Raw genomic sequence first — 25,925 nt, forward strand, 5'->3', positions numbered from 1 at the left:
CACCAGATATTATGGTCCACATCTGGTCCGACACAATGAGAATGCTTCTGCAACTGCGGGTGATGACGTCAGGGTGAAGCATCTCATCAGCGATGTCGTTTCCAAATGTTTTGCAAGTAACAACAAAGGACGAATCCATCGTCGAGTCCTCAATACCCTGGCAGATGCACTGTATTTCTATGTTACTCAGGTCAACGTCGGTGTCGGATAAATTGGCTTTTCAGTCGAAGCTCGACGATCCCACGCCTCGCAGCCGGTGGACGTTTGGCGTTGGCGAACATGTTCAGAGGAATATTGATGAATCCGATGCATTTCCACTTGAGGTGTTTGCAAAGTTCTTCGGTCACGAATGTCCGCTTGCAGCCAACGTCGAATATGCCTCTGACGTAGCGGCAGGCGTTGTCACCCACTGCCCAGGCTCCAAACGTTTGGAGGAGAACGCAGCCACTTCTCGTGATTCCTCTCCGATTGATGCGCAGACCGTTCTGGGTGGGTTCGGATTTCCTTCACTACGAACATCCCGTGGGTTCCTTTTTCTCTGGCTGCACACACTTGATGCAAGTCTACCGAAGCACGCATTGCAGGTAATCTTCCAGCGACAGTCGCGTGCTTGGTGTCCTTTCAGCCTGCAGCGAAAGCATCGGATCTCCTTCGGCAAAATTTGTTTTTTTCTTCTCCTAGGGTATATCCGCAAGACAAGAGTCCATAATGTGACCTTCAGATTTTCAGAATGCGCATCCGTCACCGGACTTCGCAGAATTGCTGTGGAGAACACGCGATGTTAGTTTGGATTCTCTAAGGCGGACGTTTGTGTCTATGTCATATTCAGGCCTGGTGTCTCGCCCTGTCTGACTCTTTAAGTCGCTTTTTTTAGGTTCTCCAGCTCGGTATAGGTTTGTTGTCACTTTTTTAGGTGCGCCTGCTTGCGGTGTACACTTTTTAGCAGGGCGCATGCGGTAATACCGGAGGACAGTGTCGTGCGGTAGCGCTCGCAACGGGATGTCTGATAGCATCGACGAAAAGGATGACAATTTCATGCCGGGGAGTTTCGAGGCCACGGATGTTGACTAAAACCTGGTCATTGAACTTTCAAAGACCACTTGTGTCACTTGAGGACCTGATCGAGTTGACCATTGGGAGCTTGGCGAAATACTCTTGCTCGAGTTGTGTGCCATCACCGAAACGCTTTTTCAGCAATACAAGGTCATCCTGGTAGCAAGCCTCCGTCGCAGTTAGCACTCTGATTGCCAAAGCAGCATCTCCTTTCAGAAAGTGTCGATGGTACTTGAATTTCTCACAAGCTGAAAGGCCGCTATTTCTGTGTATCATTTGGTCGAATTGCTCCCAAAATTCATTCTATCGGCACAGATCATTGTAGAAAGGAGTGATGGTCAATTTCATTAGGTTTGTCCCGGTTATCTCCAAAGCTGTAGCAGCGACTGGGGGCGCGACGTTCGTTACGGGTCATGACATAGGTGCACCTGCCTGGCAAAGGCGGTTGCTCTTGCTCTTTAGCTCAGCGAGGACGTGTGTCGCGTTATCTTGATACTCGATCACCCTAGCATATTCGGCCTCAAATGCCCCTTGATCCTGAATGTAAGCTTCGAGCTCTTCGTTGATCTTATTTATCTCGTCGTTATTCGACTTTAGCCTCTCGTAAAGACACGCCAGCTGGTCGGTCGCTGCGCAAGGATCGGCCATAGCGGCACATGACTTGTTGATCATCCTTGTGTTTTCCGCCCGCCTCGATTCTCTTTTGAACTTGATCTTCTCTATGGTGGCTCCGGTGCCTCAATGCTCTCGGCAGGTCCTGGCTGTGGGTCCCGGGTCGTCGGCATTAAAATATTGGGCCAAGGCGTAGAGGGGACGGAGAAGAAAAGCTCGTCGTGAATCACCAGAAGGAGAAGATTTATCTGCAAGGCACCCAGGATGGGTGGTCGGACATCGAACGCCCGTGCTGGGTGCGCCGCCAATAAATAATTTCTTCTATTTGTTCACGACGAGCTTCCATTCTCGGTTGCCGCCACGCCTTGGCTGAGCACAGCAATAAACCAGTTATAGCCTACCAGTTGAATCAGCGGAATTCACCGTAACTTTCAGACTATACTATGCAGCACTTCCTTTATATCTCCTAATACAAAAAATATAACCCCTTTTCTCAAAAGATAGGTTCACAATCCGAACTGGGTCATTCCATGCCAAACGTCCGAGCCGTAAAGTCGACCATCCCCGATTTCTTCAGTAAAAAGTGTGGGCCATCCTCGCATGGCCTACAATGCTCCCTCAACGTGTTTTTGTCCGAAAAAGTTTTGTTCTCTTTCTAGCCGCCCTTTTAACTCCAGTATTTATAGCAAAGTTAGGCATATCAAAAAATTCATCACAAAATCCCTTCGTTTTCAATCGCCACCATTTTTTCGTGGACATCTTCGAGTTCCTGTCTGCTCTATGCCGTATTTTTTAAATATTTGGCTTTTTTATTGCCACAAACAAGATTTCACTGAATAGTACTTTTGATATAACATAAACCTTACCTTAAAAATATAAAAGGAAAAAAACTGGTCGCCGTCCCACCGTGCAAAAGTGGTTGTCCAGCAAAACCGTTGTAAACCACTACAAATGGTGATGGTAGAAGGTGATGGTTTGTCGCTTGAACTTGGCTATTGCCACTAGATAAGGTTGCAGAGTCTCGGCACTTTTTAAAGACGATAGTCTTTCTTGGGCTACTTAAACCGTGAAATTTTGGTCTGTCTGTACGTCTCTTTGTCTGTCTGTCTGTCTGTCTGTGACTCGATTCAGCCACCTAAGTAAAATAACGCCTGCAAAATAGTCTTATATAGTCACAGCTAAATGTAGCCGTCTAGGTCCGGTGTAATGTTCAGACTTGTCAAGATTGTTGAAGAAGAACAAGGCATTACGAAAATATAAGACAACAAATGAATACAGAAGTGATATTAACAGTCTTTCCTTATAAAAAAGCCTACATGCTTGATATTTGCGAAATAAATACTTCATCAACTGCAGAAAAAAAATTCACTGCGCCGTCACCTGCTGTCGCCCGCGCCACTATAGCTTCCGGCGCCATTTTAAGAAATCAACCGGCAACAGTTACGAAAGGTTCCACTAGATAGGTTCCACATTCTTCTTAGAACGCACGTGGAGTAAGGCAACGTGATTATATCAACGTTGAAGTAGGGCGTCTCGATTCACGCGCTTCTCCGCCGTACGGCAGCCTTGGCATCGATACACCTCGCCTGGTGCAGTGAAACGCAGTAAATTTAAAATGATTTAAGCAAACATTTGGCGTCTTTACCTTGGGAGGAGCAGGATGCAAGAGGAACAACATGAGAGGTGAGCGGGAAAGCGAAGGGAGGTATTTACTTGCCAAAAGTTGATAAAGACTATCGTCTTTTGTCGACATTTGCAACCAAAGGAGCAGATACGCGGCCAATTCTTCTCCTATTGTTCTGCGCCGCGACCATGATCATTTGTCAGTTCGCTTTACGTGACATTTTTTTACACTGCGACGGTTCATGAGTGCCGCCATTTTGTTGTTTATACCTTTTAGTCGGTCAACTCTGGTAGGATTAGCTTGTCCTCCGTGCACGGCGGCTGCGCGCGACTGACATCGTTACGAATGCTTGTTTACTTACATTGTGTAATCGTACATTACTGTTGTTTAATTAAGCTTTCAGCTGTGAAACTTTGAAATGTAATGCGTTTAACAGAATTTCGGCAGCAAAAGTGCGTCAAAACATTCCGTTTTGCTGCATCTCTGGTAGTCTTGTTAACAAACGACCCGGTCGAACTTAACGGCGAGGCCGCAGAAACGGGAAACTTGCAACACCGATAAACGCCAAAATGGCCGTTGTTGATTACTTGCGTGCTTCAGTGGCGGTACTCTAATACCAGCGCCGCCTGCATAAACATTCCCTAACGCGTTGGCAGCTTTCCGATGGGAAATGTAGGGACGCTTAGTTCAGGCACTCATTCAATATGTGCGCGCGCCGGCGGACGTACCCGGGCGCCTTACGTCACTGCTCGCGAGTCGCGAACGCTGCACCCACTTTTACGACGTGTGTCTGTCAGCTTGTCTGTTGGGTTTCAAAAGCCGCATCACTCACATCTTAGCCGTGACGGGGAGCTAGTTCTGGGGCGTACTGCGGATCTTGTTCAAGGTTCCACTCGCATCATACCTTCTGCATTTTTCGAAAGATGACTGACGAGGATGAACTGGAATAGTGTAAGAACATATTAATGGTCGGCTAGACAACCAGCAAACAGAAAAACGATATTTTCGGATGGTACATCTTTTATTTTTGGGATACTTTACTCTCTGGAGCATTTAGTGAAGAAAAAAATGCATGCACATTTTTGTTCAATCGCTCACTTCTATCATTACTTTCCAAAATAATATCGCGTGCTTATAAATTTCACGAGATAGAAAAAACAACACGATGAGCAGTTGAGGGTCCAGCCTCGCTGTCCGGGCGCGTCTACACTACAGTTCTCAATTTGAAACTGCGTACCGATACGCAGTGCGAACAGCGTGGAGAAAGCGGGGCCAAAATGCGGAGGGGAAAGAGGAGGGGGGGGATGCCCCACTCAGAAAATTTCGGGGCCCGTGATCCACGTAGGTAAGCGCACAAAGCCGGCATCAGCGTGCGGCAGCACAAGTGGTTTCACGTAGCGGATTTATCAGCGACAGTCCGAGATGAACAGGTGTGGTAAACAAGAAGAGGGCGTAGGAACGCCACCTGGGTAACTCTTGACAAACTGTCAACTATTTTGCTTAGTTTCCGAGAAGCGGCGCGGGCTGGTGGACATGAAAGCACGCAGGAAGGCTACGGAGAGGGAAAGGGTCGGAAAGAGAAACAGGAGAGTGGCTGTTTGGCCATTTTTCACTCACTCGTTAGGCAATGTTTATACAGGCGGCGTTGCTAATACCTTACCTACTGACATTACGTTCGGCTTCTCTGGCGACAAATGCTGGGTCCTGCCTAGGCTGACACATGTGCACTCCGTCTTACGCAAGAACTGCTCTATTTAGTGGCACTAGTCCTGCCTACCCTTCAAAGATAATCTGCAAACATGATCTTTAACAGGAACACATGGTGGGGATCCCATTGTTCACAGGCGTCTTATCATCCATACCGCGGTTTCGATGCCTGTTTTATGGTTTCCCCAAACGAATCCTGACCTATATGCTGCTGTATGCCTGATTACCCTGACGCATGCGCTCGGTGTCTTAGGCCTTGGTGCCTTGGTATTTTTGCTCATGAAGATGAAACCGTTGTGGGGGGTGTTGAGGTATACAGCTTTGATTTAAAACCAACAGTAGAACGTTCCTGAGACGAGGGACGTATGCACCGCACATTTAGATCGCATATCGCGAGAAGATTGTGGCAACAAGGAACTTCTAAGCATATTATGGGAACGTTTTGTTTGAAATGCAGTAAACAAAAACTTGTAAAACGAAATAATGCTGAGGCAGATTCCGCTAACGAGTAAGCTCAAGTTCCTTTTCATTCTTCATAATTTTGATAAATACTTTAGCAACTCTATCATCACTATATTGTAGCGAACCATTGCTTTTTGATTGGGTTACCAATGCTTCGTTACCGGCTCCTGGCCACGCCAGTCTATGCTGTATATTAGGCGAAGCGCGTTATTCCTTCTTGTTTTTCACAGCGCACGGGTAAGTTTGTTTTCATAGGGAAAGAGTGTTTGGCTCCGGCCACTATCTTAGACTGCTCTTGGTTATTTCGAAACGTTCTCAGTTTAAATCGACATTACAAGAAACGAAATCACCACGGCTTTCTGTTCGCCGGCGATTGTCTGTGCACGTCACTGTAAGGATGCTTCTTCGACGCTTGTACACTCTCTGAGTAATCATTGCGGAGCACAAGTCAGTTAGCTGCAATAGGCTTGTTTTTTAAAAGAGCCCTGCATCGTTCTTGGCACGTGAAAATATATTAGGCTTATACTCATTGAAGCAGCTTTCAAGGAAAAATACAGTACAAATCGAATCAAAACTGTCCCGGCAGTCATAACTTCGTGCAAACAGAATTTTCGCAATACATTTGGTAGCTAGGTTTAACAAATCATGCGAAGAATATGAGCGTGGAACAAAAGTTTTTATGCTATAGAGCAAAACAGATATTCAATCATGTTTACACGTAGGGTAAAGGATTCGGGTTGTCGTTATGCACCACATTTATCTAGTTTATTCTGCTGTTTTCACGTCCAATGCTGGGCCGTTTGTGTTTCACCACATCTAGTGATGTTTGGGAACATATTTTGGTAAGACGAGCATTTTCATTTACCATTTATTATTACTTGTATAACAGCTTTTGCGATTTAGTACTTGCGTATTTCATGTAGCACCAATAGCTATACCTCAATTCAGAAGTTTTACAACTCATATGAAAAGCTCTTTTATACATCAATGGGAGTTAGACTGTAAAGGTCCACATCATTTGAAATTTAACTCTGCGGCCATGAGCATAATTTTTTTCACGCACTACTTGGACACAAGGTTAATGGTTTTTTTGTATATACGTTTACGATAGGCTTAATTCTGAGCCTGATGTTCTTTGCGTGTGCAAAGGTTTTCTATTTCTACTTTTAAAGCTATTGATATGTTGTTACCTGCCACGAAAACGTAGGCCGAATAAAAACAAATATAAATTTATACGTCAATGTATGACTGTCTCGTATTATACTGCCACACCACCGCTCAAACTGTGATGTAATTTTTTCATTTCTCCAAGGTGGATCGTAGGCCCTACGGTAGTCGACGCCTTCTACAACCCCCCTGCAAATGAAATGGGTGAGATATTTCACTTCAGTTGCTTAAATAGTTGCTTAACCAGACCACCAATGGAAAGAAGCTGGCTATCTGCAAAAATCTTAGATGCAGACGTGGGCGTCGGCATGGGGGTGCAAAAGGGGCACTTGGCACCCCCGCGAGCCCACCAAGCACAGCTGTCCCACCCCCTCTCTCCCTCCCTCCCTCCCTCTCTCTCTCCCTCTCTCTCTCTCTCCCCCTCCCTCCCTCCCTCCCTCCCTCTCTCTCGCGCTCTCTCTCTCCCTCCTACACACAATATAATGGGTTTTCCCCCGCAAGACAAAATCCTGCTGACGCCCATGAATGGATGCAGGATAAAGCGGAATTGCCTTATTTATTTATTTAAAATGCCCTACAGGCATCATTACAAGGCATTGAGTAAGGGAGGTAAATGGTGAAGTGTTACAGATCATACACAATTAATTCACGCGTTACAAAGCATAGCCGCACAACTAATTGCGACGAGGTTTGCCATATACCTTTAAGTTATATGGCGATGACAAGAAAAAACAAAAGGCGATAGCATAGTGCACGCCCGAAATCTCCGCACAAGTATGACAAAGTGAACCGAATACAATCAGGATATTATATGAAGGAGACATCAACCAAAGATAGCCGACTTTACCGACGCGACGCTCACCAGTGAGTTGCCATAATTTGCGGAACGCACAGAAGAAAAAGCGCCAGCAAAAACGCAGAAACTATGTCCATACGCAGAAAACATCTCAGTACACAACATTCATAACCGGCCACACAGTGCGACACTGAAAAAAAAAAGAGAGAGACAAGAAAAAACTTGCTGTTCAACAGAGATAACATGTTCTGTGGTCTTGAAGTGCTATTTTCTGAGGTACACAGGAGGAATACAAGACATGGCAGAATAAAAACAATGTGCAAAACAGTGGTAAGATTTCATTGTGAAAAGAGGGTAAGCAGCAACTGACGGAAAGAGTTATTGTCTGATACAGGTGCGATGTTACCTGGAAGACCGTTCCACAAACGTAAGGCGCGAGCAAGAGCCGATGATTTGAACGCATCAGTTGACCCATATAACCGCGTGAAACTGAAGTGATTATGCAACCTACGTGAATTAATGGAAGGAACATTAAGGTGAAGTTGGAAAGGTCTGCTGTGTACGCTATACACGTATTTGTGAGAGGCAAAAAAGGGAAATGTCGCGACGAGTACTCAGGGGTTGAAGAGAAAGGTTGTGCTTAATTTGCGTTATGCTGCTGTGGTAGTCATGATTGCGTGAAATGAGACGGGCTGCCGTATTCTGAATCGCTTCAAACATATTATTTGAGTATTTTAGACAAGGGAATCTGATTGGAGCGGCAAATTCAAGCTGCGGGTACACAAAGGTTTGATAGGCTAGTGTGCGGACGCGAGCGGGACAGCTATTTAAATTGCGGCGTAGATATCCTAAAGACTTGGATGCTTTCGCGCTAATGGTGGCAATGTGGTAAGACCAGGAGAGATTGGGTGTGAAATAGACTCCAAAGTACTTATAGGAAGATGCCTGTGACAGTGGCGAATTGTTGATAGTGGAGCGGAAGGTGTAAACGTTTTGTTTGCGCGTAAAGGCGATTAATTTAACTTTTTTCGTGTTCAGGGACGTTAACCATTTATTACACCAGTCACTAAAAGAGCCATGAAGAGAAAACACAAGTTTGGTTCATTCGAAAGATTGCCTTGTTAGAACCACAACGACACCACTTATAACGCAAACTTGGCTCAAATAAGCTACATAATTAGGAAAAAAGGAAATGACCATGCGACCCACCAGCTCATTTTCCGCAACAGAACCTGTGATGTCACTTGGGAATGCTCTGCGATTGGTGGAGGCCGGCAAAAGCAAACGCATGTTAGGCAGGGCTTACAGCTTGCATAGCGAGCTAAATGCCCGTGAAACATACTGCACATTCTTTTTATGACAAAGAACGGTGGAGTAAACGGTTGAAGGTCCGAACGAACTCGCAAGCGTGTGCGCCAATGCGTACGAAACTAGCGCGCCGGCCGAGCTCGACATCTCGCCGTCGCGCAGACACATTTTCGGGTTCGAGGCTCTTCGGGGCCAACGAACCGTTCCAGCACGCACAGCCGCGACCTTGCTTCGTATCGTAATCCCTTCACAGGAGGTTGGCCGTCATATCGCCGACCAGCAAAGGTAAAAATAGAAACGAGGGGAGTAAGGAACAGCAAGAAGCGACGAGATAGTGCCAGTCGTCGCGTAAGTTTCGAATGTTGTTGGCTTGCTGCTGTTGTTACGAGCTCGTTTCAGTTTACAACCACTGAAAACTTCAGTTTGTTCAGTTACGGCAGGGACCCTTACGTTAGCTCACTCCTGGGACATGCTGGCGCTCGTCGCCGACTTCGTCAAATCGCTCTGACCTTGGGGAAAAGATGGTGTAAACACCGCGCATTGACGCTCATATCTTTCTGGTCGAAGCAGAGAGCTCGCGCGAACGGCTTTCCATACACGACACCGGCCAACTGCCATAAGTGATACTGCTACTGAAATTGAACTATTATTAACCGTAATCAAAATACGCCACATACGTACCAGTCTATATTCGTCCGTCGCGACGGGGCTGACGAGGCAGCGGTGCCGAAGGCTGGGCGTTCTTCTGTTGTGGCTATCGCGGAATGGTCGCTTTCCCGTCCACCGCCTATCCCACAACTCTTGCCGCTCGTGCACTTAGAAGCATTGAGCGTTTTTGTGGTGTGAGGTTGTTAAATTCAAGCCCGAGCTCCTCGGCGAGAGTTTTGTTCTCCGGATCAGGCGATTCCATGACTAGGGCTGCGGGTGCACTAGGTTTTACTAGTATTTTTAAAATGGCAGCCGTCTCGATCGACTCCCGCGTGTGGGTGCTATATGGAGTCGACATACTAAGTATCTGTTTCATGGACCGGCTCTATGACGCCATTGTACACGTCACGGAATGTTCAATTTTAGCGGGAGATTTAAAATGTTGCCTTAAATTGCCTTATTTCTCAGTGAATAAAGCATCATTTGCTTCCGGGAAAGCGCGTGGGGTACTATGAAACACCTAATCTTTCGAATAAAACAAACTTTTGTTTTGTCTTCATGGCTCCTTCAAGGAGGTGAAGGTCGCTTTGCAGAGTTAAGTAGTCGTCGGGGGATTACAGAGGACGATACATTATGCAATCATCTGCGAAAATTCGCATGCAGGATGAAATGTTAATTGGCAGATCATTTAAATAGATTAGAAACAATAGTGGGCTGAGGACGCACCCTTGTGGTAATCCAGAGATTACGTGGGAAAGAGGAGAAGGGGAATCGTTGATTACAGTAAACTGTTGAAGAAGTGAAAGAAAGCTACGAATCCATGATAGTGTTAGAGAGTCTAATCGGAGGGCAGATAATTTAAAAATCAGACGAAAATGGGCTACATGATCGAATGCTTTGGAAAAATCAAAAAATATAAAGTCAGCCTGAAGGGTACTGTTCATGTTGGGATGCAGCTCAGTTATTAGTTCTAGCAGCTGTTTTTCGCAAGAAAAGCCTTTCCTGAATCCGTTTTGGTTGTCAAACAAGAATTTATTTCATTCTAAGTGTCAGAAATCCTGCGAAGCGATTATGGGTTTAAGAAGTTTGCAGCAGACAAAAGTAAGAGAAATTGGACAATAACTTTCAGGTAAATGCCAGAATGTTACAATTTTCCAGTCAGACGGTAGTTGACCTGCCGGTAAAGATTGCCTGAAAAGGTGATACAAAATGTTAACAAAAATGGAGGCGGTGTTTTTAAGAATTTTAGAATTAAAGTTGTCAATGCCGGCTGAAGTGGATAGCTTGAAGTTATTAACTGGAAGAGCAATACCCTCGGGAGTTATTTCTATCGTTTTTATGTATGCGATGTCAAGTTCGGAAACGTATGGTACGTCGGAATGGTCTTCCAGGTTGAAAACAGACGAAAAAAATGCGTTGAATTTTTATATTTATTTAGTTATTTATTTATTTATTCATACTGCCAATCCCATGAGGGATTATTGCAGGAAGGGCAAAATAATACAACCTTTAACATAGTACAAACATACGGCATTTACGCGTACAACATTATGCAAAATTTAAAGAAGAAAGTATCGGTTTGTGCACCTATGTGTGTAACAGCTCAGTATTAGTACATGACAACAATCATGCAGCTGCAAAGAGCGTCTGAGATACCAAAAACAAAACAAAACAAAAATAAATAAATAAAAAAAATCAAATAAAAAAGAAAGAAAGAACACAACATGATGCAATGACTATCTGAAAGGGAACATGGTCGTCATATATTGAGGATATTTGTTGGCCATTTTGTTCAGTAAAAACAAGTGTCCAGAACTTCTTAGAATTTGATTTCAAAATGGGAGGTAGATCAAGATAGTAGTATTTATGTTTAGCAGATTTTACGGCCGAACAGTAGTTTTTCATAATAAAGTTTTTGTGTGTCTGCCACGCAGAGTCATAAATAAAAGTAGATCTGTCCTAAAACCAATTCATGAGAATATCATACTGCCTCTGATGCTTATTACTTCCAATCGCTCCCGCACTTGAATCTAAGAAATGAAAGTGTGACACTCAACCGTATCACAATGAAAACTGAAACTTCTATTCTATACCATAGAGTGCATAACTTCTTAAATGTAAACTCGTAGGAACTTTCAAATTACTATACAATTTACCATAATGGCATCCAAAAATAAATGAAAGTGATTTCATTCCCTGTGTAAAACTGTTTTGAAACTACCTTGTGGAATATAAAAGTGACAGCGGCATTTTTTCTTATAGTGTATCCTTCAGCTATCCTCCAAGGTCCACTTTACGAGCATGGCCTTCCACGGTAAGCTGAATTTACAGCATGTTCAATAGGTCGAAGCTATACTTATTGCCCAACAGGTAATAAACGTAGTGTCTTAAAATAAGACCAATATAAAGCACGTGGACATATTTGACGCGAGTCCATAATTTCTGCATAGTGATATTTTAACCTGCATACTTTGCAAGAATATCTTTGAAATGTATAATGAATTCAGTGCCAGCTAGTGGGCTATGCAAGAAATTCACACTGCAATTTCATTTTGGGAGGAATAAATAAACGCCGTTTTAACACTTACTAACCCTGTGCCACGTTTCCGAGTCTACAAATGTACAGTCAGCTGTATTATAATACTTTCCCCAAAAGTTTACTGGGCAATTTTTTCCGCTATAAATTATTTATCACTGAAATTTCATTCATACACAACCCGTTGTCAACCCATTACCTTGTTCAAGCAAGAAAAAGGCGACCTAATTTTTGTACCATAGCTGCACGTCAGTTTTGCGGTTGGCCAAAGAAACATTCGCTACTGTTAAACAGGAAATGTAATTTGTAATTCTGAAGAGTTGCTCTGATGTTATAACGAAGGAAGGCGTAAGTTGTGCAGCTGGCAGCACACGTATCTATAACACACCTTCTGTACATGCAGCATTTGCTGCCTCGGCCGAAGGGGATTTCAAGAAAACTACTCCGGTGAAGCCTTACCCTCCACCCTCATCCTCAACTTTTTTTTGTATTTGTGTTCGCTGTTTTCATGGGTAACTAGTTGAAACCTAACTCGCTCTTACTAACAAGTGTACTGAAAAAAGGCATTTTTTCTTTTGAAGCCGCTCTATGAAACCACAAACTCTCATATATTTTTCCCACACTGGAATTTCTCAGAGGTCACCTGAATTTAACACACACAACAGCGTCTTGGAGAGGGCCTCAAGAGTATGATAGGGTAGATGCTCCCAGACACACGGTGTATTGTAGCAAGCACCCTCCATGAGTTAACAAAGAGGTTTTGTCATACAATCCAGGACCGTCAAGCCCAAAAGCCGTACATATTCGTCCTTCGGTGAAGGCAAACCTTTTGAATACCCGTCGTAGCGACGTTTGCTGCTGCCAAACTACAGTCAACAAGGCATTCTCAAAAAAAGTATGCGTGCTTTAAAAAATCGCCAAAAATTTAACTCACAATGCTCGGCCCAGATGTATGTGCTAACTAATCACGGAAAATGAAGGACTCGAACATGTACCTTCCATATGTTAGCGCATCTTCTACATGTTTGTTATTAGTAGTAGTTGGGAACTTATTCAAAGGTGAAAATCGCAAACAACCAAATTGCTTGTCACACAGCTCCACCTGTAGTTGTTTTCTGAGGTTCGCTGTTCGGCTGCATCGCTGCGGTAGCCGTAGAATGCAACTGGTTCTTTTTCCGTCTCTGAAATGGTCCCCGAGTCGGAGACACGGGACACAGAGCTCCTGAGGCATTTGTACCTACACCACACATTGCCATATCAGCACTCATTTTGCCACATACCTACTTACTATCTCGTTTTATTCTCCCGAGTAAATGGGGTCTTGCCAGTTCCACAGCAAGAACCGTGCAACGTCCTAAAACATATCCTTTCTTAAAAAAATGGCCACATACATTATTTTCAAACAAAATTTCACATCACTTATACTTTCTCTGAAGTGACCACTGCAAGCTACTAATTACCGTATTTACTCGCATAATGATCGCACTCGCGTTATGATCACACCCCTGAAGTTCGTCGTCAAAACATGACTTTTTTTATTTCCCGCACAATGATCGCACCCTGAACTTGCGGCAGCCATATTTCGTTGTGTGCCAAGTCTAGATGACGATGGTCCTGCTTACATTAGTTTCTTCCTCTTTCAATGCGGGCATGGCTACGTTATTACCATGGACTTGATAATATTAGCGATATGGGCAACCGTGCATGAGTTCATTATTGGTGTGGAAGAAACTCTCACTAGATGCACTTAATGCACTCACAAAGCATAAACAACGCGCTGTGCTTGCTGTGTCGGCAGCCGTGTCTTGATGTCTCACACTGTGACAGCAGCAGCCACTTATTGGTCGACCTGTTCTCACCTCATAGCAAACTTGTTCTTGCGCGTTCCTTAATAACAACACTGCATTTTGCATCCCTCGGTGGTCATTCAGTGTCAGTGGAGTTTTTATTATGTTTTTATTTATTATGTTTATTAGGTTCACGAGACTTATCGTAGACATTCTGACCTGCAACTTGCATTTTCTGCGCTGAAACGTTTTCTCAAAAAATTTACCTCCCGTTATGACGCACCCCTAACTTTGCGCCATATTTTTGGGGGAAAAGTTCGATCATTATGCGAGTAAATACGGTTTGTCGCTAAATACCAAAAGAACACATTGAAGACATTATACATCACTATATACTCTGATTCAATAGCAGATTTCCTGATACCGCGTTTTAAGACAAGTCATTACTTCATTAGGATTTTCGCAAGAAGCAGGACACCAAAAAAGTGATTTTCCTACCACATTTTTATATTATGCTGTTTCCTGCTTTCTCGCTATACCGACGCAGCGTACCTTTGGGATTATTTCTGAATGTACAACTCGCGAACATCCCTGCTCTCTGTTGTCAATTCAGTCTACGCCACTCACCGCGGCCAACTATGTACAACACCAATACTCCCCACTTATTCCATGGCTCGTAAGTCTAGTGTGTGAGGGGAAAACATGAATCATTAGGCAAAATCAAACTTTGGTTTAGGACTCCTCTCTGTTAACTATTATGATATCGGATTCACCCCCTTACCTCTACAGAGTGTTTCAAACGCACCATAGGGCCCATGTATTAAACGTAAGGCAAAAAACGGGTCGCACTGGTTTGGGGAGCTGCTACCGTTACTCCGTCCACCATGGTGCGACGGATACAGTACTCGATTCCTACGCGGAAGACCTGCGTTGAAATCCCCCTCACAGACAATCCGTTTTTGTTTTTTTAGTTGGTAAAAGTTATACAGCTGTTACATAGCCAGTTCCTTTTATTTTACTGCGGACAAAAGATAAGATAAGCTAACCCCATATGCAAATTAAGAACTCGCCTTTCGCTTTCTGTTTTCTTCCCGTCTATACACATTACACAAAATAGAAGTGTTTGCGTGCGCCGTGATTAAGAAGCCCATGTGAAGAATGTTGTGTGGCGAAACGTTTGCACTTATTGCCTTTTTTAAAGGCGTAACAAAACTGCGTTGATGAACGTCGCTTATAAATGAAGGTCACGGTATACGTTTAAAAAGGACGAAATTCAATGATGATGCTATTTCTGAGAAACAACATCTGCCACTGTTTTCTAAGTGTACCTGATTAAGCTGCGTCTCATACTCATCGCACAAACGCTGCTCGAGACAGCACAATAAAATTAGAAACATTTAGTTTCTGAGCGGGACCACTAGCCTCAATATAGAAAAATTGTCGGTTCGTGAAAAGTTACCGAAAAATCACTCAACGGCGCCGTCATATACACAACGTATACGGTACTCAGAACCCTCAACTACGGCATTTCCTTTTATCCAGACTTACAATTACCATTAAGCTTGCTTCTTGTCTTATCAGATGCCAGTCGGTCAATCACAAAGGCGGTAAATAAAAGCATAACAAACAGATGGCCGCGGGCACGGCTTGCGCCGCCGTGCAGGCAAAGCGCACAATCATCACCGAGTACAGATGAGGTAATATTTCTTATTTATTTAGCGAATTCTAGTGGAAGTATCTCTTAATATTAAATATTTTGGCCACAGAAAGAATAATTGTGTATTTCCATATTTTGCTGTTCTTGTTGTTGTTGCTGAGCACATTTCTCATCGGCGTTAGCGAGGAAGCACGTACAACGGTATACTCCCTCGCAGACGACGAGGTCATGGTTGTATCGCGCTGCAGCACAATACATGCAAGCGTTACTGCTTAACAAGACCTGCTCCGTTTAATTTAATCATATCAATAACCGCAAAAATATTCCACACATATTTCTTGAAAGCAACGATTGCCAGAATTTATTGTTCATTTCTGAATTGCAGCTTCTCTCGCGGTAAATGTGGCAGCAGAAGTGTGGGATATTGCTGGGATCTCTGGCAATTGAAGCCATTATTCGTGGTGATAAAACTTTAATGGCGCGCCTTCGTCTATGACCGGACCTTTCCTTCATGCTGCATGTTTTTCTTACAGTTTTTTTTCGCTTTATAACAATAACTGAGAAGCAATGCATAGCCTACGGCTGCAAGGATGGTTCCCTGAAATTGATGTGTCCGGTTTATGTACGTGCTTGCTGTAAGCAGGAAAACTGCAAGAGTAATTCTAGCCAGTTCATGGCCGATGTGTTAATATGTGTCGTTGTTTCTGTTCGTGCTGGTGTAGCTATTTTTAAAGTGTGTGTTATGTGTTGGTTGCTTTAAATGGCCACACCCTCCACTAACAAGCGCACAACATAAACCAAATCAATAATTCAGTGCACAGCAAGAGTATACACTGCAATTTAGGCGCTTTTATATGAGTAATGAGGTTTTATGTAATAAAATAGGACGGCTCAGCTGAGATTTAAACCCGGTTCATTTTCGTAAGAGCCCAGTGATGTACCCGCTGTGCTCCGAAGGAAGGGTAACTTTCGCAGCGTCCCTAAACAGTTTGACCACTTTTTTGCCTCACATTTTGCGGCCCGTTTGAACCTGTCTATACTTCTTGTTCACTCTACCTTTTCAAATAACTACCCAGAATGCAAGCTTTGTGGCGCCCGAATGACTCCTCATCGTCTAGAGCGGTAACCAACTCAGCGAAATGTGTACACTATCCTGACCAGTGCGCACCAGATATGGGTAAAATGAGTGTCAAATATGTAACAAATGTGTACCAACTTTCTGGTACACTAATGTGTAACTGGCCACGAAACGTGCAATTCACTTGTGTACTCGCCCTAAGTACACAAGTCAACACTCGTACCACGAACGAACTTCGTATCATCAACCCCTTTTCTCTTCTTTCCCCCAATAGGGCCTCGAGCCCTGTTAATCTTTAACAAAGTTTTGCATCATCCATCTTTCCTTTATGCCAACTGCTGTTGCCTATGAATTTGAAGATACTTCCGAATATTTTGACCTCTTTTCCGTCATCGGCACACCTTGAATTAAAAACGCACCAAAAATTATATCAGGAAAGCCACATATCTACCCACCAAGTAAAACTCAATGCCGCCTCTATTAGCAAAAACACTTGCGATTTTTTGTTTTTATAAGGTACAGTTATTAAAAAGTCAATCCCGGCAGCACATGAGGCATTTCTTCGTATTTCTTGTCAAAACATATCGTTACCCTTTGGCATGCTAAACAGAAATAACGTTAAAACCATGAAATATGACTCATAGGTGCGCAACACCAAAAAAAGCAACTCCACGGGAATGCTCCTGTAATGATAATATTTATCTGAGGTTATATTTATATTGAATAATATTTATCATGCGGTTATCTGAGCACACATTCTGAACGGTGAAAACGTGAAACTTCTTAAAATGTGTCTGTTTTAAAAAGATGAAGCGGCGCTGCTTGTAATACTCAATATCAGAAAAGACCACATAAAGGTAGTCGCAACTGCACAATGAACACACTTTTGTTTCACAACAGCGTTATCGTCCGCCCCTTCACATTGCAATTCCAAGTGTTGTGGACAGCCTTTGTTATTGTTGTATTTATCGCATACTGCCCGAAAGCATCCGCCTATTAGTGGGGTTCACAAGCTCGGAGTCAAATGAGGTTCTCACTATTAAGACCTGTAGATGGCAACACAAATCGCACAAAAGGCTAAACGCTCCGTGGGATAACTGCCATCACGAAGTGTAAAAACAACCAGTGCACCGAAGCACACTTTCTACCCTCCGCTATCAATAAAACGAAGTTCTTATGCGCCGAACTTCATCGACCCGGCCCCGATACAGCTAAAACTGTCCACTACACAATGAATAGCGGGGAATAGCTGCTGCATCACTCTGGCAAGCATACAGAGATTGAGGTGACCTTTGTATGCGCCTCGTTTGTACGCTCAACATGCATGCGGCCAGAGCACGCGGCAGGAGCGCAGGAATGCGGAAGGGTGACCTCCAGACTTCGTCGTTTTACTGTCCCTATAAAAAAACAATTGTAGATACATTGGTGGATCGTGTTTTGTTTCCTCTGGAGCAGGTCAAGACGCAGGTCGTACAACTGCCCAGGAGTAAGGGAGGCCTTGGCCTCACTGATGGGGCAGGGCTGCCCGACTCCACGTAAAGTGAACGCGGGCGGCGCTTGACTGTGATATTGCTATGACCAGCTGATTCGCGTCGTATTTTCTGAGTACTCGTTTACAGTTATCCGCGTGAAGCTCCGTCCGTAATACCGTCGCCCGAACGGCCATGCCATCATGTCTTACAGAGGTGCAGCTAATGCCCTGTTTAATATTCATCAAACAGTTCTCGAAAATGATTTTGTCGGGACTCCACGGAAATTCTTGGCGGCATTGCTGTCCCGGAGCCTCCCGCCACAACTACAACAGTACTCACTTGCAAACCAGACTCTTAGGGCTAAATTCATCCTAGCAGAATTTCTAGAGCCCCGTAAAGCATCCTTCCAGTGGCTTTTTTGCGCGTGGAAACCTTCCTTTCTTAGACGTAGGCATGTCCTTGTGGGATTTGTTCCGGTTCACGACAGGGCAATTTGTTTTTTCTGCGGGGCATTCAAGTCCACAGCGCACATCTTTCAGGACAGCACAATCCCGCAGGCGCTGCACCGGAAATTGGCGCCACTGTTCGACATTGCTTGCATCCCTTATAAAACTCTGTGCCTTCTCAACCCAATCCCGCCCGCAGCAGTAAATCGATTTGTTTTGGTCCTTGTGGAATGTTCTTATCAGGTTTGGCTGGCCCGCGGCACTTTTACTCACTCTGAGCGGCGCCAAGACATCTATGAAGTGCTTGCGAAAGTGCCGAAAGGGGCCTGGTTTCACCTGCGAAGGGAGCAGCGCTTGGGTCTCGTGGCTTCGCATCCAGTTTGTGTACACCGGCAGTAATTCTCGAAGAAATGGAGGCTGGGGGAACATCTTGGTCAATTTCCAATTCTTTTCCTTCCTTCCAAGTTGTCCTCCAACGAGTATCGCGTGCGTAACGGTTTTTTTCCGCAGAGATGACGTTTTGCCACAACATCGCCATTCTCTGCAGAGGAAGAAGGGCCGCCACTCAGAAAAACATCTCCCCCGGCCCACGCGCCACAGGAAGGGGGTGGTAGGGGGGGGGTGATGGCGGGGCTAACGTGAGTGGCACAATAGGCGTTGAATGATGATCGGTGAATGAGTTTTGTTGCTCTGGGACGCTGCATGCATGTGCCAACCACCCCCCCCCCCCCACCCAATCTGACAAATGTGGGATTTTTGTGAAGTCTAATACCTACGGGGTTTTTTTGGTGCATTATATTGTTGAAGCTACTTGCTTGCATATTCGTTTCCCTAATTTAGTAAAAAATTTAGTTCTGCAAAATTTTTCGTGAAAGCCTAATAAACGAGACATCGGCTATTGTAAAAGAAGGTCAAAGTCACAACTTTGCTTTGTCTTTTCTACAGGTCAATTAACTTTGGAGCCATTGGCATACTCGCTGGACATGAGCTAACGCATGGTTTTGACGATACAGGTAAAAGCTATTGTGACGTTTCTATATTAACCCTATGTAGTGACGTTCGTTATAAACGACGGTATATGAAGTTTTGCTGCGTGCGATTATGCGGCTCGCCTTGTGTCATTCAATAGTTGAACGATATGAGGCCCAATAGCAATTTTTTTTACATACATACATACATGCATACATACATACATACATAAATACATACATACATACATACATACATACAGGGAGTAGTAGAACTTTGAAGATGGTAGAGAACACAAGAGAAGAAAAACTTCTTACATACATACATACATACATACATACATACATACATACATACATTCATACATACATACATACATACATACATACATACATACATACATACATACATACATACATATATACATACATACATACGTACGTACGTACGTACGTACGTACGTACATACATACATACATACATACATACATACATACATACATACATACATACATACATACATACATACATACATACATACATACATACACACACAATCTGGAGGCCGGTATTATGGAGGTCATTGTTTCGGTCTCCACCCGCCGACCATGTTTCCCTCCACTTTCTATCTACCGTTCAAGCTTTTCATAAGCTATATCTGTTTCAAAAAGCATAAATAACTTTCCACCTTTACACCTTTGCTTTCCTTGGCGTTCTTGACTGCTGGCCCTTATTTCTCTTCATTCATCGAGCCCCTCATTTCCCATTCTAGTTCGCTACATGCATAGTGAGGGCCTCGTTTTTGCAGTCTTAAAGCGATAGGTAGTTTCAGAGGGTTAAACACTCGTCCATAAGAGTAGAGGACCGCGCAATGAACGGGATGAAGCGTAGACGAGACAAGCACAAGCGCTGGTGTTTGTGTCGTCTTCCCTTCCTCCCGTTGATTGCGCTGCCCTCTACTCTAAAAGTTATGCACCAACCGGCTCAACTTTTCTGACGAACGTATAGTCGACCGCTCTCGACACACTGTAGACGCTCGAATCACGGCCTGAAGGTTAAAAAGAATGTCGCCTCCACCCCGACTAATCAGATGCTCCCTGGCTACCGCCCCTAAGCCGAGGAAACAATTACCTTAACATAAACGCTCAAGAACGTGGAGCGGAGAAGAGCCTCGCCGGTAGCGTAGTTGGTATATCAACGGACCGCTATTCTAATGGTCGTAGGTTCGGTCCCTACCAGGCGAGAGTGTTTTTTTTTCATATTCTATCTTTCAAGTATTTTAAGAGCGTTATCTGTTTCAAGAATGAAAGAAAATTCAGGAACGTTTACCCTCACACGCGAGGCTTCAGTGGCGAAGCTGTTGTAGGTGATCAATGCCGGACACAATGTTGAGTTTTATCATCGCTGTGGTGTCGTGGTTGACGTCGGCGGCATGGCATTTCAATGACCATGTGTTGAGCAAGGCCAGAGTGAACTCGTCATTTTGGTCAACGTTTTCGCATAGACGCCACTCATCAAGCGCGCCTTATCGTCTCTAGCGGATGCTTTGCATGCCGAGCCTCTCGAAGCGCGGCCTCTTCTTCGCCCGTGCGAACTATCTGCGGCCGGGCCTTGTGAATTCAATGATCAGCTACAGCAGCTTCGACACTCAGGCCATGGCTTTTCTGCGGTAAAGAGCGCATGCGCACGACGACACGAGGACGACCGAACGAGGGGCATACGCTATGACGTGTCTTTCACGTTCCGAGCAAGTGCTGTTACTATAGGGCGAACGCTGGAGTTTTTATTTTTTTGTGGCCAGCGTTGCCAATCTCCTTAAGTACGCAGGCTTGGCTTGACAAACGTGCGTTCGGGGCACGTGGTGAACGCTGGCGTTTTTTTTCTCAACAATATTGACAAATCTCCCTAAGTTAGTATGTCTAGCTTGGCGAACGCGCGTTCGAGGCAGGTCTGCACGAGCGCTCGGATTTGTCTTGGTATTTATAACTTCGGAGACCATACGCAAACGATTTGCGCAACAGCTTCGTTGTTAATAAATGACGTACCAGTTCTTCGCCTCTGCTTCTCTTGGCGTTCTTTTATATACTTCTCTTGTTCGTTCTTTATAGGAAGCCAGTATGATGCGGACGGCGAATTGCGGCAGTGGTGGAGCAACGGCACGCGAACAGAGTTTAACAAGAAGACTGAATGTTTCGAACATCAGTACGGGAGCATTTGTGACGAAGAGGCCAACATGACGGTAACAATGTGGTCTTTGAGTGGCTTGTCAGAAGTTCAGTTGAAGCGGCTGTTAACTACGACGATTAGGGGCAAACATTCTGAAAGTATCCTTATTTCAATGCGACGATCACTTGTACGTTCTCTGATCTCTTATACCCAAGTGTTTTGGGGGTTTGCAAGTATCGCCGCTGAAGATAAGAATGTCAAAGGGGCCACAAAGTTTCAACCAATCAGTTGAGCCAGCATTTAAAGATTTGTGGAGGTTTGAGGCCAGCTGAGACGTGTGGCCTAGTTATATGTTGCCCGCGTGTTTGCACTTGGTCATTGGTGTCTTTGGCATTGTCGTCGTGAAGGACAATCTCCAAATTAAAACGAAGAATACGTTTCAATATCCATAAGTGTTAAAATCCAAAAATACCTATCGAAAATTGACGTAAAACGCATTTTGAGCCGCCTTCTTAGTACAGCCCTAAATAGTGAGAGATTATTAGGTAGGGATTTGTATGAGCAAACAACCAAAGCTAGTTCGAGTTTTTTTATCTCAATTATCTGATCTCTCCGCAGAGGGAAGTCCCAAAGCACAATCTCCGTGTTCTTTTGGTGTGCCGATTCCTACACACATTCGGAGTTTATCATTTGTACAATTTTATCCCTAAGGTCTGGAAGTGAAACTTTGTTGTGTGTTTGGGCTTGGAAAACTGATGTTTTCAACCAAGACGCCACAAGCAAACTTTATAGTGCACAGTTGGTCATCATCATCATCATCATCACCAGTCTATCTACGCCCACTGCAGGGCAAAGGCCTCTCCCATTATTCTCCAATTACCTCGGTTCTGTGCCAACTGTGACCAATTTATCCCCGCAAACTTCTTGATCTCATCTGCCCATCTAACTTTCCGCCACCCCCTGCAACACTTGCCTTCTCTAGGGATCCACTCTGTTACCCTTAATGACCAGCGGTTATCGTGCCTTCGCATTACATGCCCTGCCCACGTCCATTTCTTCTTCTTAATTTCTACCAATATGTCTTTAACACCAGTTTGCTCCCTGACCCACTCCGCTCTCTTCCTGTCCCTTCATGTTACACCTATCATTTTCCGCTCCATTGCCCGCTGAGTCGTTCTCAATTTAAGTTGAACCCTCTTAGTGAGCCTCCAAGTTTCTGCCCCGTAGGTGAGTACCGGTAAGATGCAGCTGTCATACACTTTCTTCTTCAGCGACAATGGTAGGCTGCTATTCATTATCTGAGAATGTCTGCCATATGCACCCCACCCCATTCTGATCCTTCTAATTATGTCTGCCTCGTGGTTTGGATCTGGGGTCACAACTTGGCCTAAGTAGATATATTTGCTTACCACTTCCACTGCCTCGCCACCTATCTCAAACTGCTGTGCTATCCCGAGGTTATTGATCATTACTTTAGTTTTCTGCATATTAATTTTCAGACCCATGGTTATACTCTGTTCGCCCAGTGCGGAAAGCATGCTTTGCAATTCGTCCCCCGAGTTACTTAGCAAGGCAACGTCATCAGCAAATCTGAGGTTACTGAGGTATTCTCCATTAACCCTTACTCCCACCTGTTCCCAATCCAACGTTCTGAATACTTCTTGTAAGCATGCTGTGAATAACATTGGAGAGATTGTGTCTCCTTGTCTGACACCCTTCCTTATAGGTATTTTACTACTCTCCTAATGGAGGATGATGGTAGCTGTAGACCCATTATAGATATCCTCTAGTATTCTTACATAATGCTCATCTACCCCCTGGTTCCGTAATGCCTGAATGACTGCTAGGGTTTCGACCGAGTCAAATGCTTTCTCATAATCTATGAAGGCTATATATAGGGGTTGAGTATACTCAGCGCACTTCTCTATCACCTGATTGATCGTGTGAATATGGTCCATTGTTGAATAACTTTTACGGAACCCTGCTTGTTCTTTAGGTTGACTGAAATCTAAGGTTGCAGAGATTCGGTTAGCGATTACCTTGGTAAATACCTTGTAGACGACTGACAGTAAGCTGATCGGCCTGTAATTTTTCAAGTCCTTCATGTCGCCTTTCTTATGGATTAGGATGATGTTCGCGTTCTTCCAAGATTCCGGTACCATTGCGGTCATTAGGCATTGCGTATACAGGTTTGCCAGTTTTGCAAGTACAATGTCTCCGCCATCCTTCAAGAGGTCTGCTGTTATCTGATCCTCACCAGGTGGTTTGCCCCCTTTCATTTCTTTCAAAGCCTTCCTTACTTATTCGGTCGTTACTGGTGGGATGTCTATCTCCTTTGAACTACTGTCTCGTTCGGCATTATCCTGTATGTCCCGGCTACTGCACAGATCCCTATAGAACTCCTCGGCCACTGTGACTATTTTATCCCTATTTCTGATGACATTGCCTTGCTTATCCTTAAGTGCATACATCTGATTTTTCCCTACGCCAAGACGTATCTTCACTGCTTTCAGGCTACCTCCGTTCTTTACAGCGTATTCGATCCTCTCCATATTATACTTCCGTATGTCACCTGTCTTACGCTTATTGATTAACTTCGAGAGCTCCGCTAGTTCTATTCTGTCATCTGCGGTAGAGATTCTCATGGTTTGCCGTTTCCTGATTAGATCTTTCGTCTCCTGTGAAAGTTTACCAGTATCCTGCCTAGCCATAGTGCCCCCGACTTCTACTGCACACTCCGTGATAATGCTTGTAAGGTTGTCGCTGGCTTCCTGTGTCGTAAGCTCGGCTTCCTCGTTAAGGGCGGAATATTGGTTCTGCAGCGCGATCCTGAATTCTTCTACTTTACGTCTTACTGTTAGCTCATTTATCGGCTTCTTTCGTACTAGCTTGTTGCGCTCCCTCCTCAAATCTAGCCTAATTCGAGATCTTACCATACGGTGGTCACTACACCTTACCCTTCCGAGCACTTCCACATCCTGCACGACGCCAGGGTTATCGCATAATTTGAGGTCTATTTCATTTTTGTGCTGCCCATTCGGGCGCCTCCAGGTCCACTTCCGACTCTCCCGTTTACAGAAGAAGGTGTTCATTATGCGTAGGTTATTCCGTTCTGCAAACTCAACTAGTAGGTCCCCCCTGTTATTTCTACAGCCCAGACCATAGTTCCCAGCTGCCTTGCCACCAGCCTGATTCTTGCCTACTTTAGCATTGAAGTCCCCCATAACTACGGTATACTGTGTTTTTACTTTCGCCATTGCCGATTCCACATCTTCATAGAAGCGTTCCACTACTTGGTCGTCGTGGCTGGATGTGGGCGCGTAGCCCTGCACCACCTTGAGCTTGTACCTCTTATTGAGCCTAATTACAAGATCTGCTGCCCTTTCATTAATGCTATAGTATTCGTCTATGTTACCAGCTATGCTTTTATTGACTAGAAATCCCACTCCCAGTTCTCTTCTGTCCTCTAGACCACAGTAACATAGGACGTGTCCATTTTTCAGCACCGTAAAGGCTTCGCCTGCCCTCCTAACCTCGCTAAGCCCTATTACATCCCATTTAATGCCCTCTAATTCCTCGAACAACACCTCGAGACTTGCTTCGCTAGATAAGGTTCGCGCGTAGATAAGGTTCGCGCGTTAAACGTTGCCAGGTTCAGATTCCATTGGCGGCCTGTCCGGATCCAGGGATTCTTAGCACCCTCTGCTGCGTCACAGGTCTGACCGCCGCCGTGGTCAGTTGCTTCGCAGCCGCTGGGGACTGAGGGCCGAGGGTTAATTGGCGTATTCATGGGAGGTTGTGGTCGTTACTACACCAGGGTGGCCAATTGGTACTACAACAGTTGGTAAATGTTCATAAAGTCCAAGTTTTTTGGGATGTTCTGGCTCATGAAAATCGGTCGAAAACACAGAGCCACTTCAGCCCAGCCGTGACATGTTCATAAGAGCCTCGCCCACTATTTATATGATTTAGGTCGCTCCGACATTAGGTACCAATCGTACGAGCAACGAAGTATGAACAGCTACTTCATAACAAACAAAGTTCTGCATACATTTTCGCTCGCGATCTCAATATTTCCATAGTTATTCAAAGGCTATGTTTAGATGCAGTAAGGTGGCGGCAATTTTTTTATAGGGAGTGAAGGGGATACCAAGAAAGTTCAATAATACTTGCACTCCATGTTTGTTTATACCTTTGGTCCAAGTGCGTCGTCCAGCGTCCGAAGGTACACGGCACACGCCCCAATGAATACGGTAGACGCTAGCTTCCGAAGCGTCAGCAGCTCATAAAACAGCAGCTCATTGGGCCTCTAAGTGGGGAAGTGTTAAAATGTGCGCTGATCTCAAGAACATCCCCATCGCATTTTAGGTGCCTCAGGTACCTATCCAGCATCTGGTAAAGGAAAATTTGACGCACGCTTCAAATTCACTGATATGA

General features: G+C 44.5%; 1 protein-coding gene across 1 annotated transcript in view; it reads left to right on the forward strand.

Moving 5' to 3' along the window:
- Nucleotides 1-25,925, forward strand: part of LOC144146622 (neprilysin-1-like) — a 96,516-nt gene that overhangs the window by 63,517 nt on the left and 7,074 nt on the right. Inside the window, exons 11-14 of the mRNA XM_077678558.1 lie at nucleotides 6,771-6,829; nucleotides 11,640-11,691; nucleotides 19,299-19,366; nucleotides 21,431-21,561. Of these exons, the coding sequence (XP_077534684.1) occupies nucleotides 6,771-6,829; nucleotides 11,640-11,691; nucleotides 19,299-19,366; nucleotides 21,431-21,561 (310 nt within the window). The remainder of the gene's footprint in view (nucleotides 1-6,770; nucleotides 6,830-11,639; nucleotides 11,692-19,298; nucleotides 19,367-21,430; nucleotides 21,562-25,925) is intronic.

The sequence above is a fragment of the Haemaphysalis longicornis genome, unplaced genomic scaffold, assembly GCF_048455015.1.
Source record: "Haemaphysalis longicornis isolate Haplotype H1 unplaced genomic scaffold, Haemaphysalis longicornis Haplotype H1 scaffold_7, whole genome shotgun sequence".
NCBI lineage: Eukaryota > Metazoa > Arthropoda > Arachnida > Ixodida > Ixodidae > Haemaphysalis > Haemaphysalis longicornis.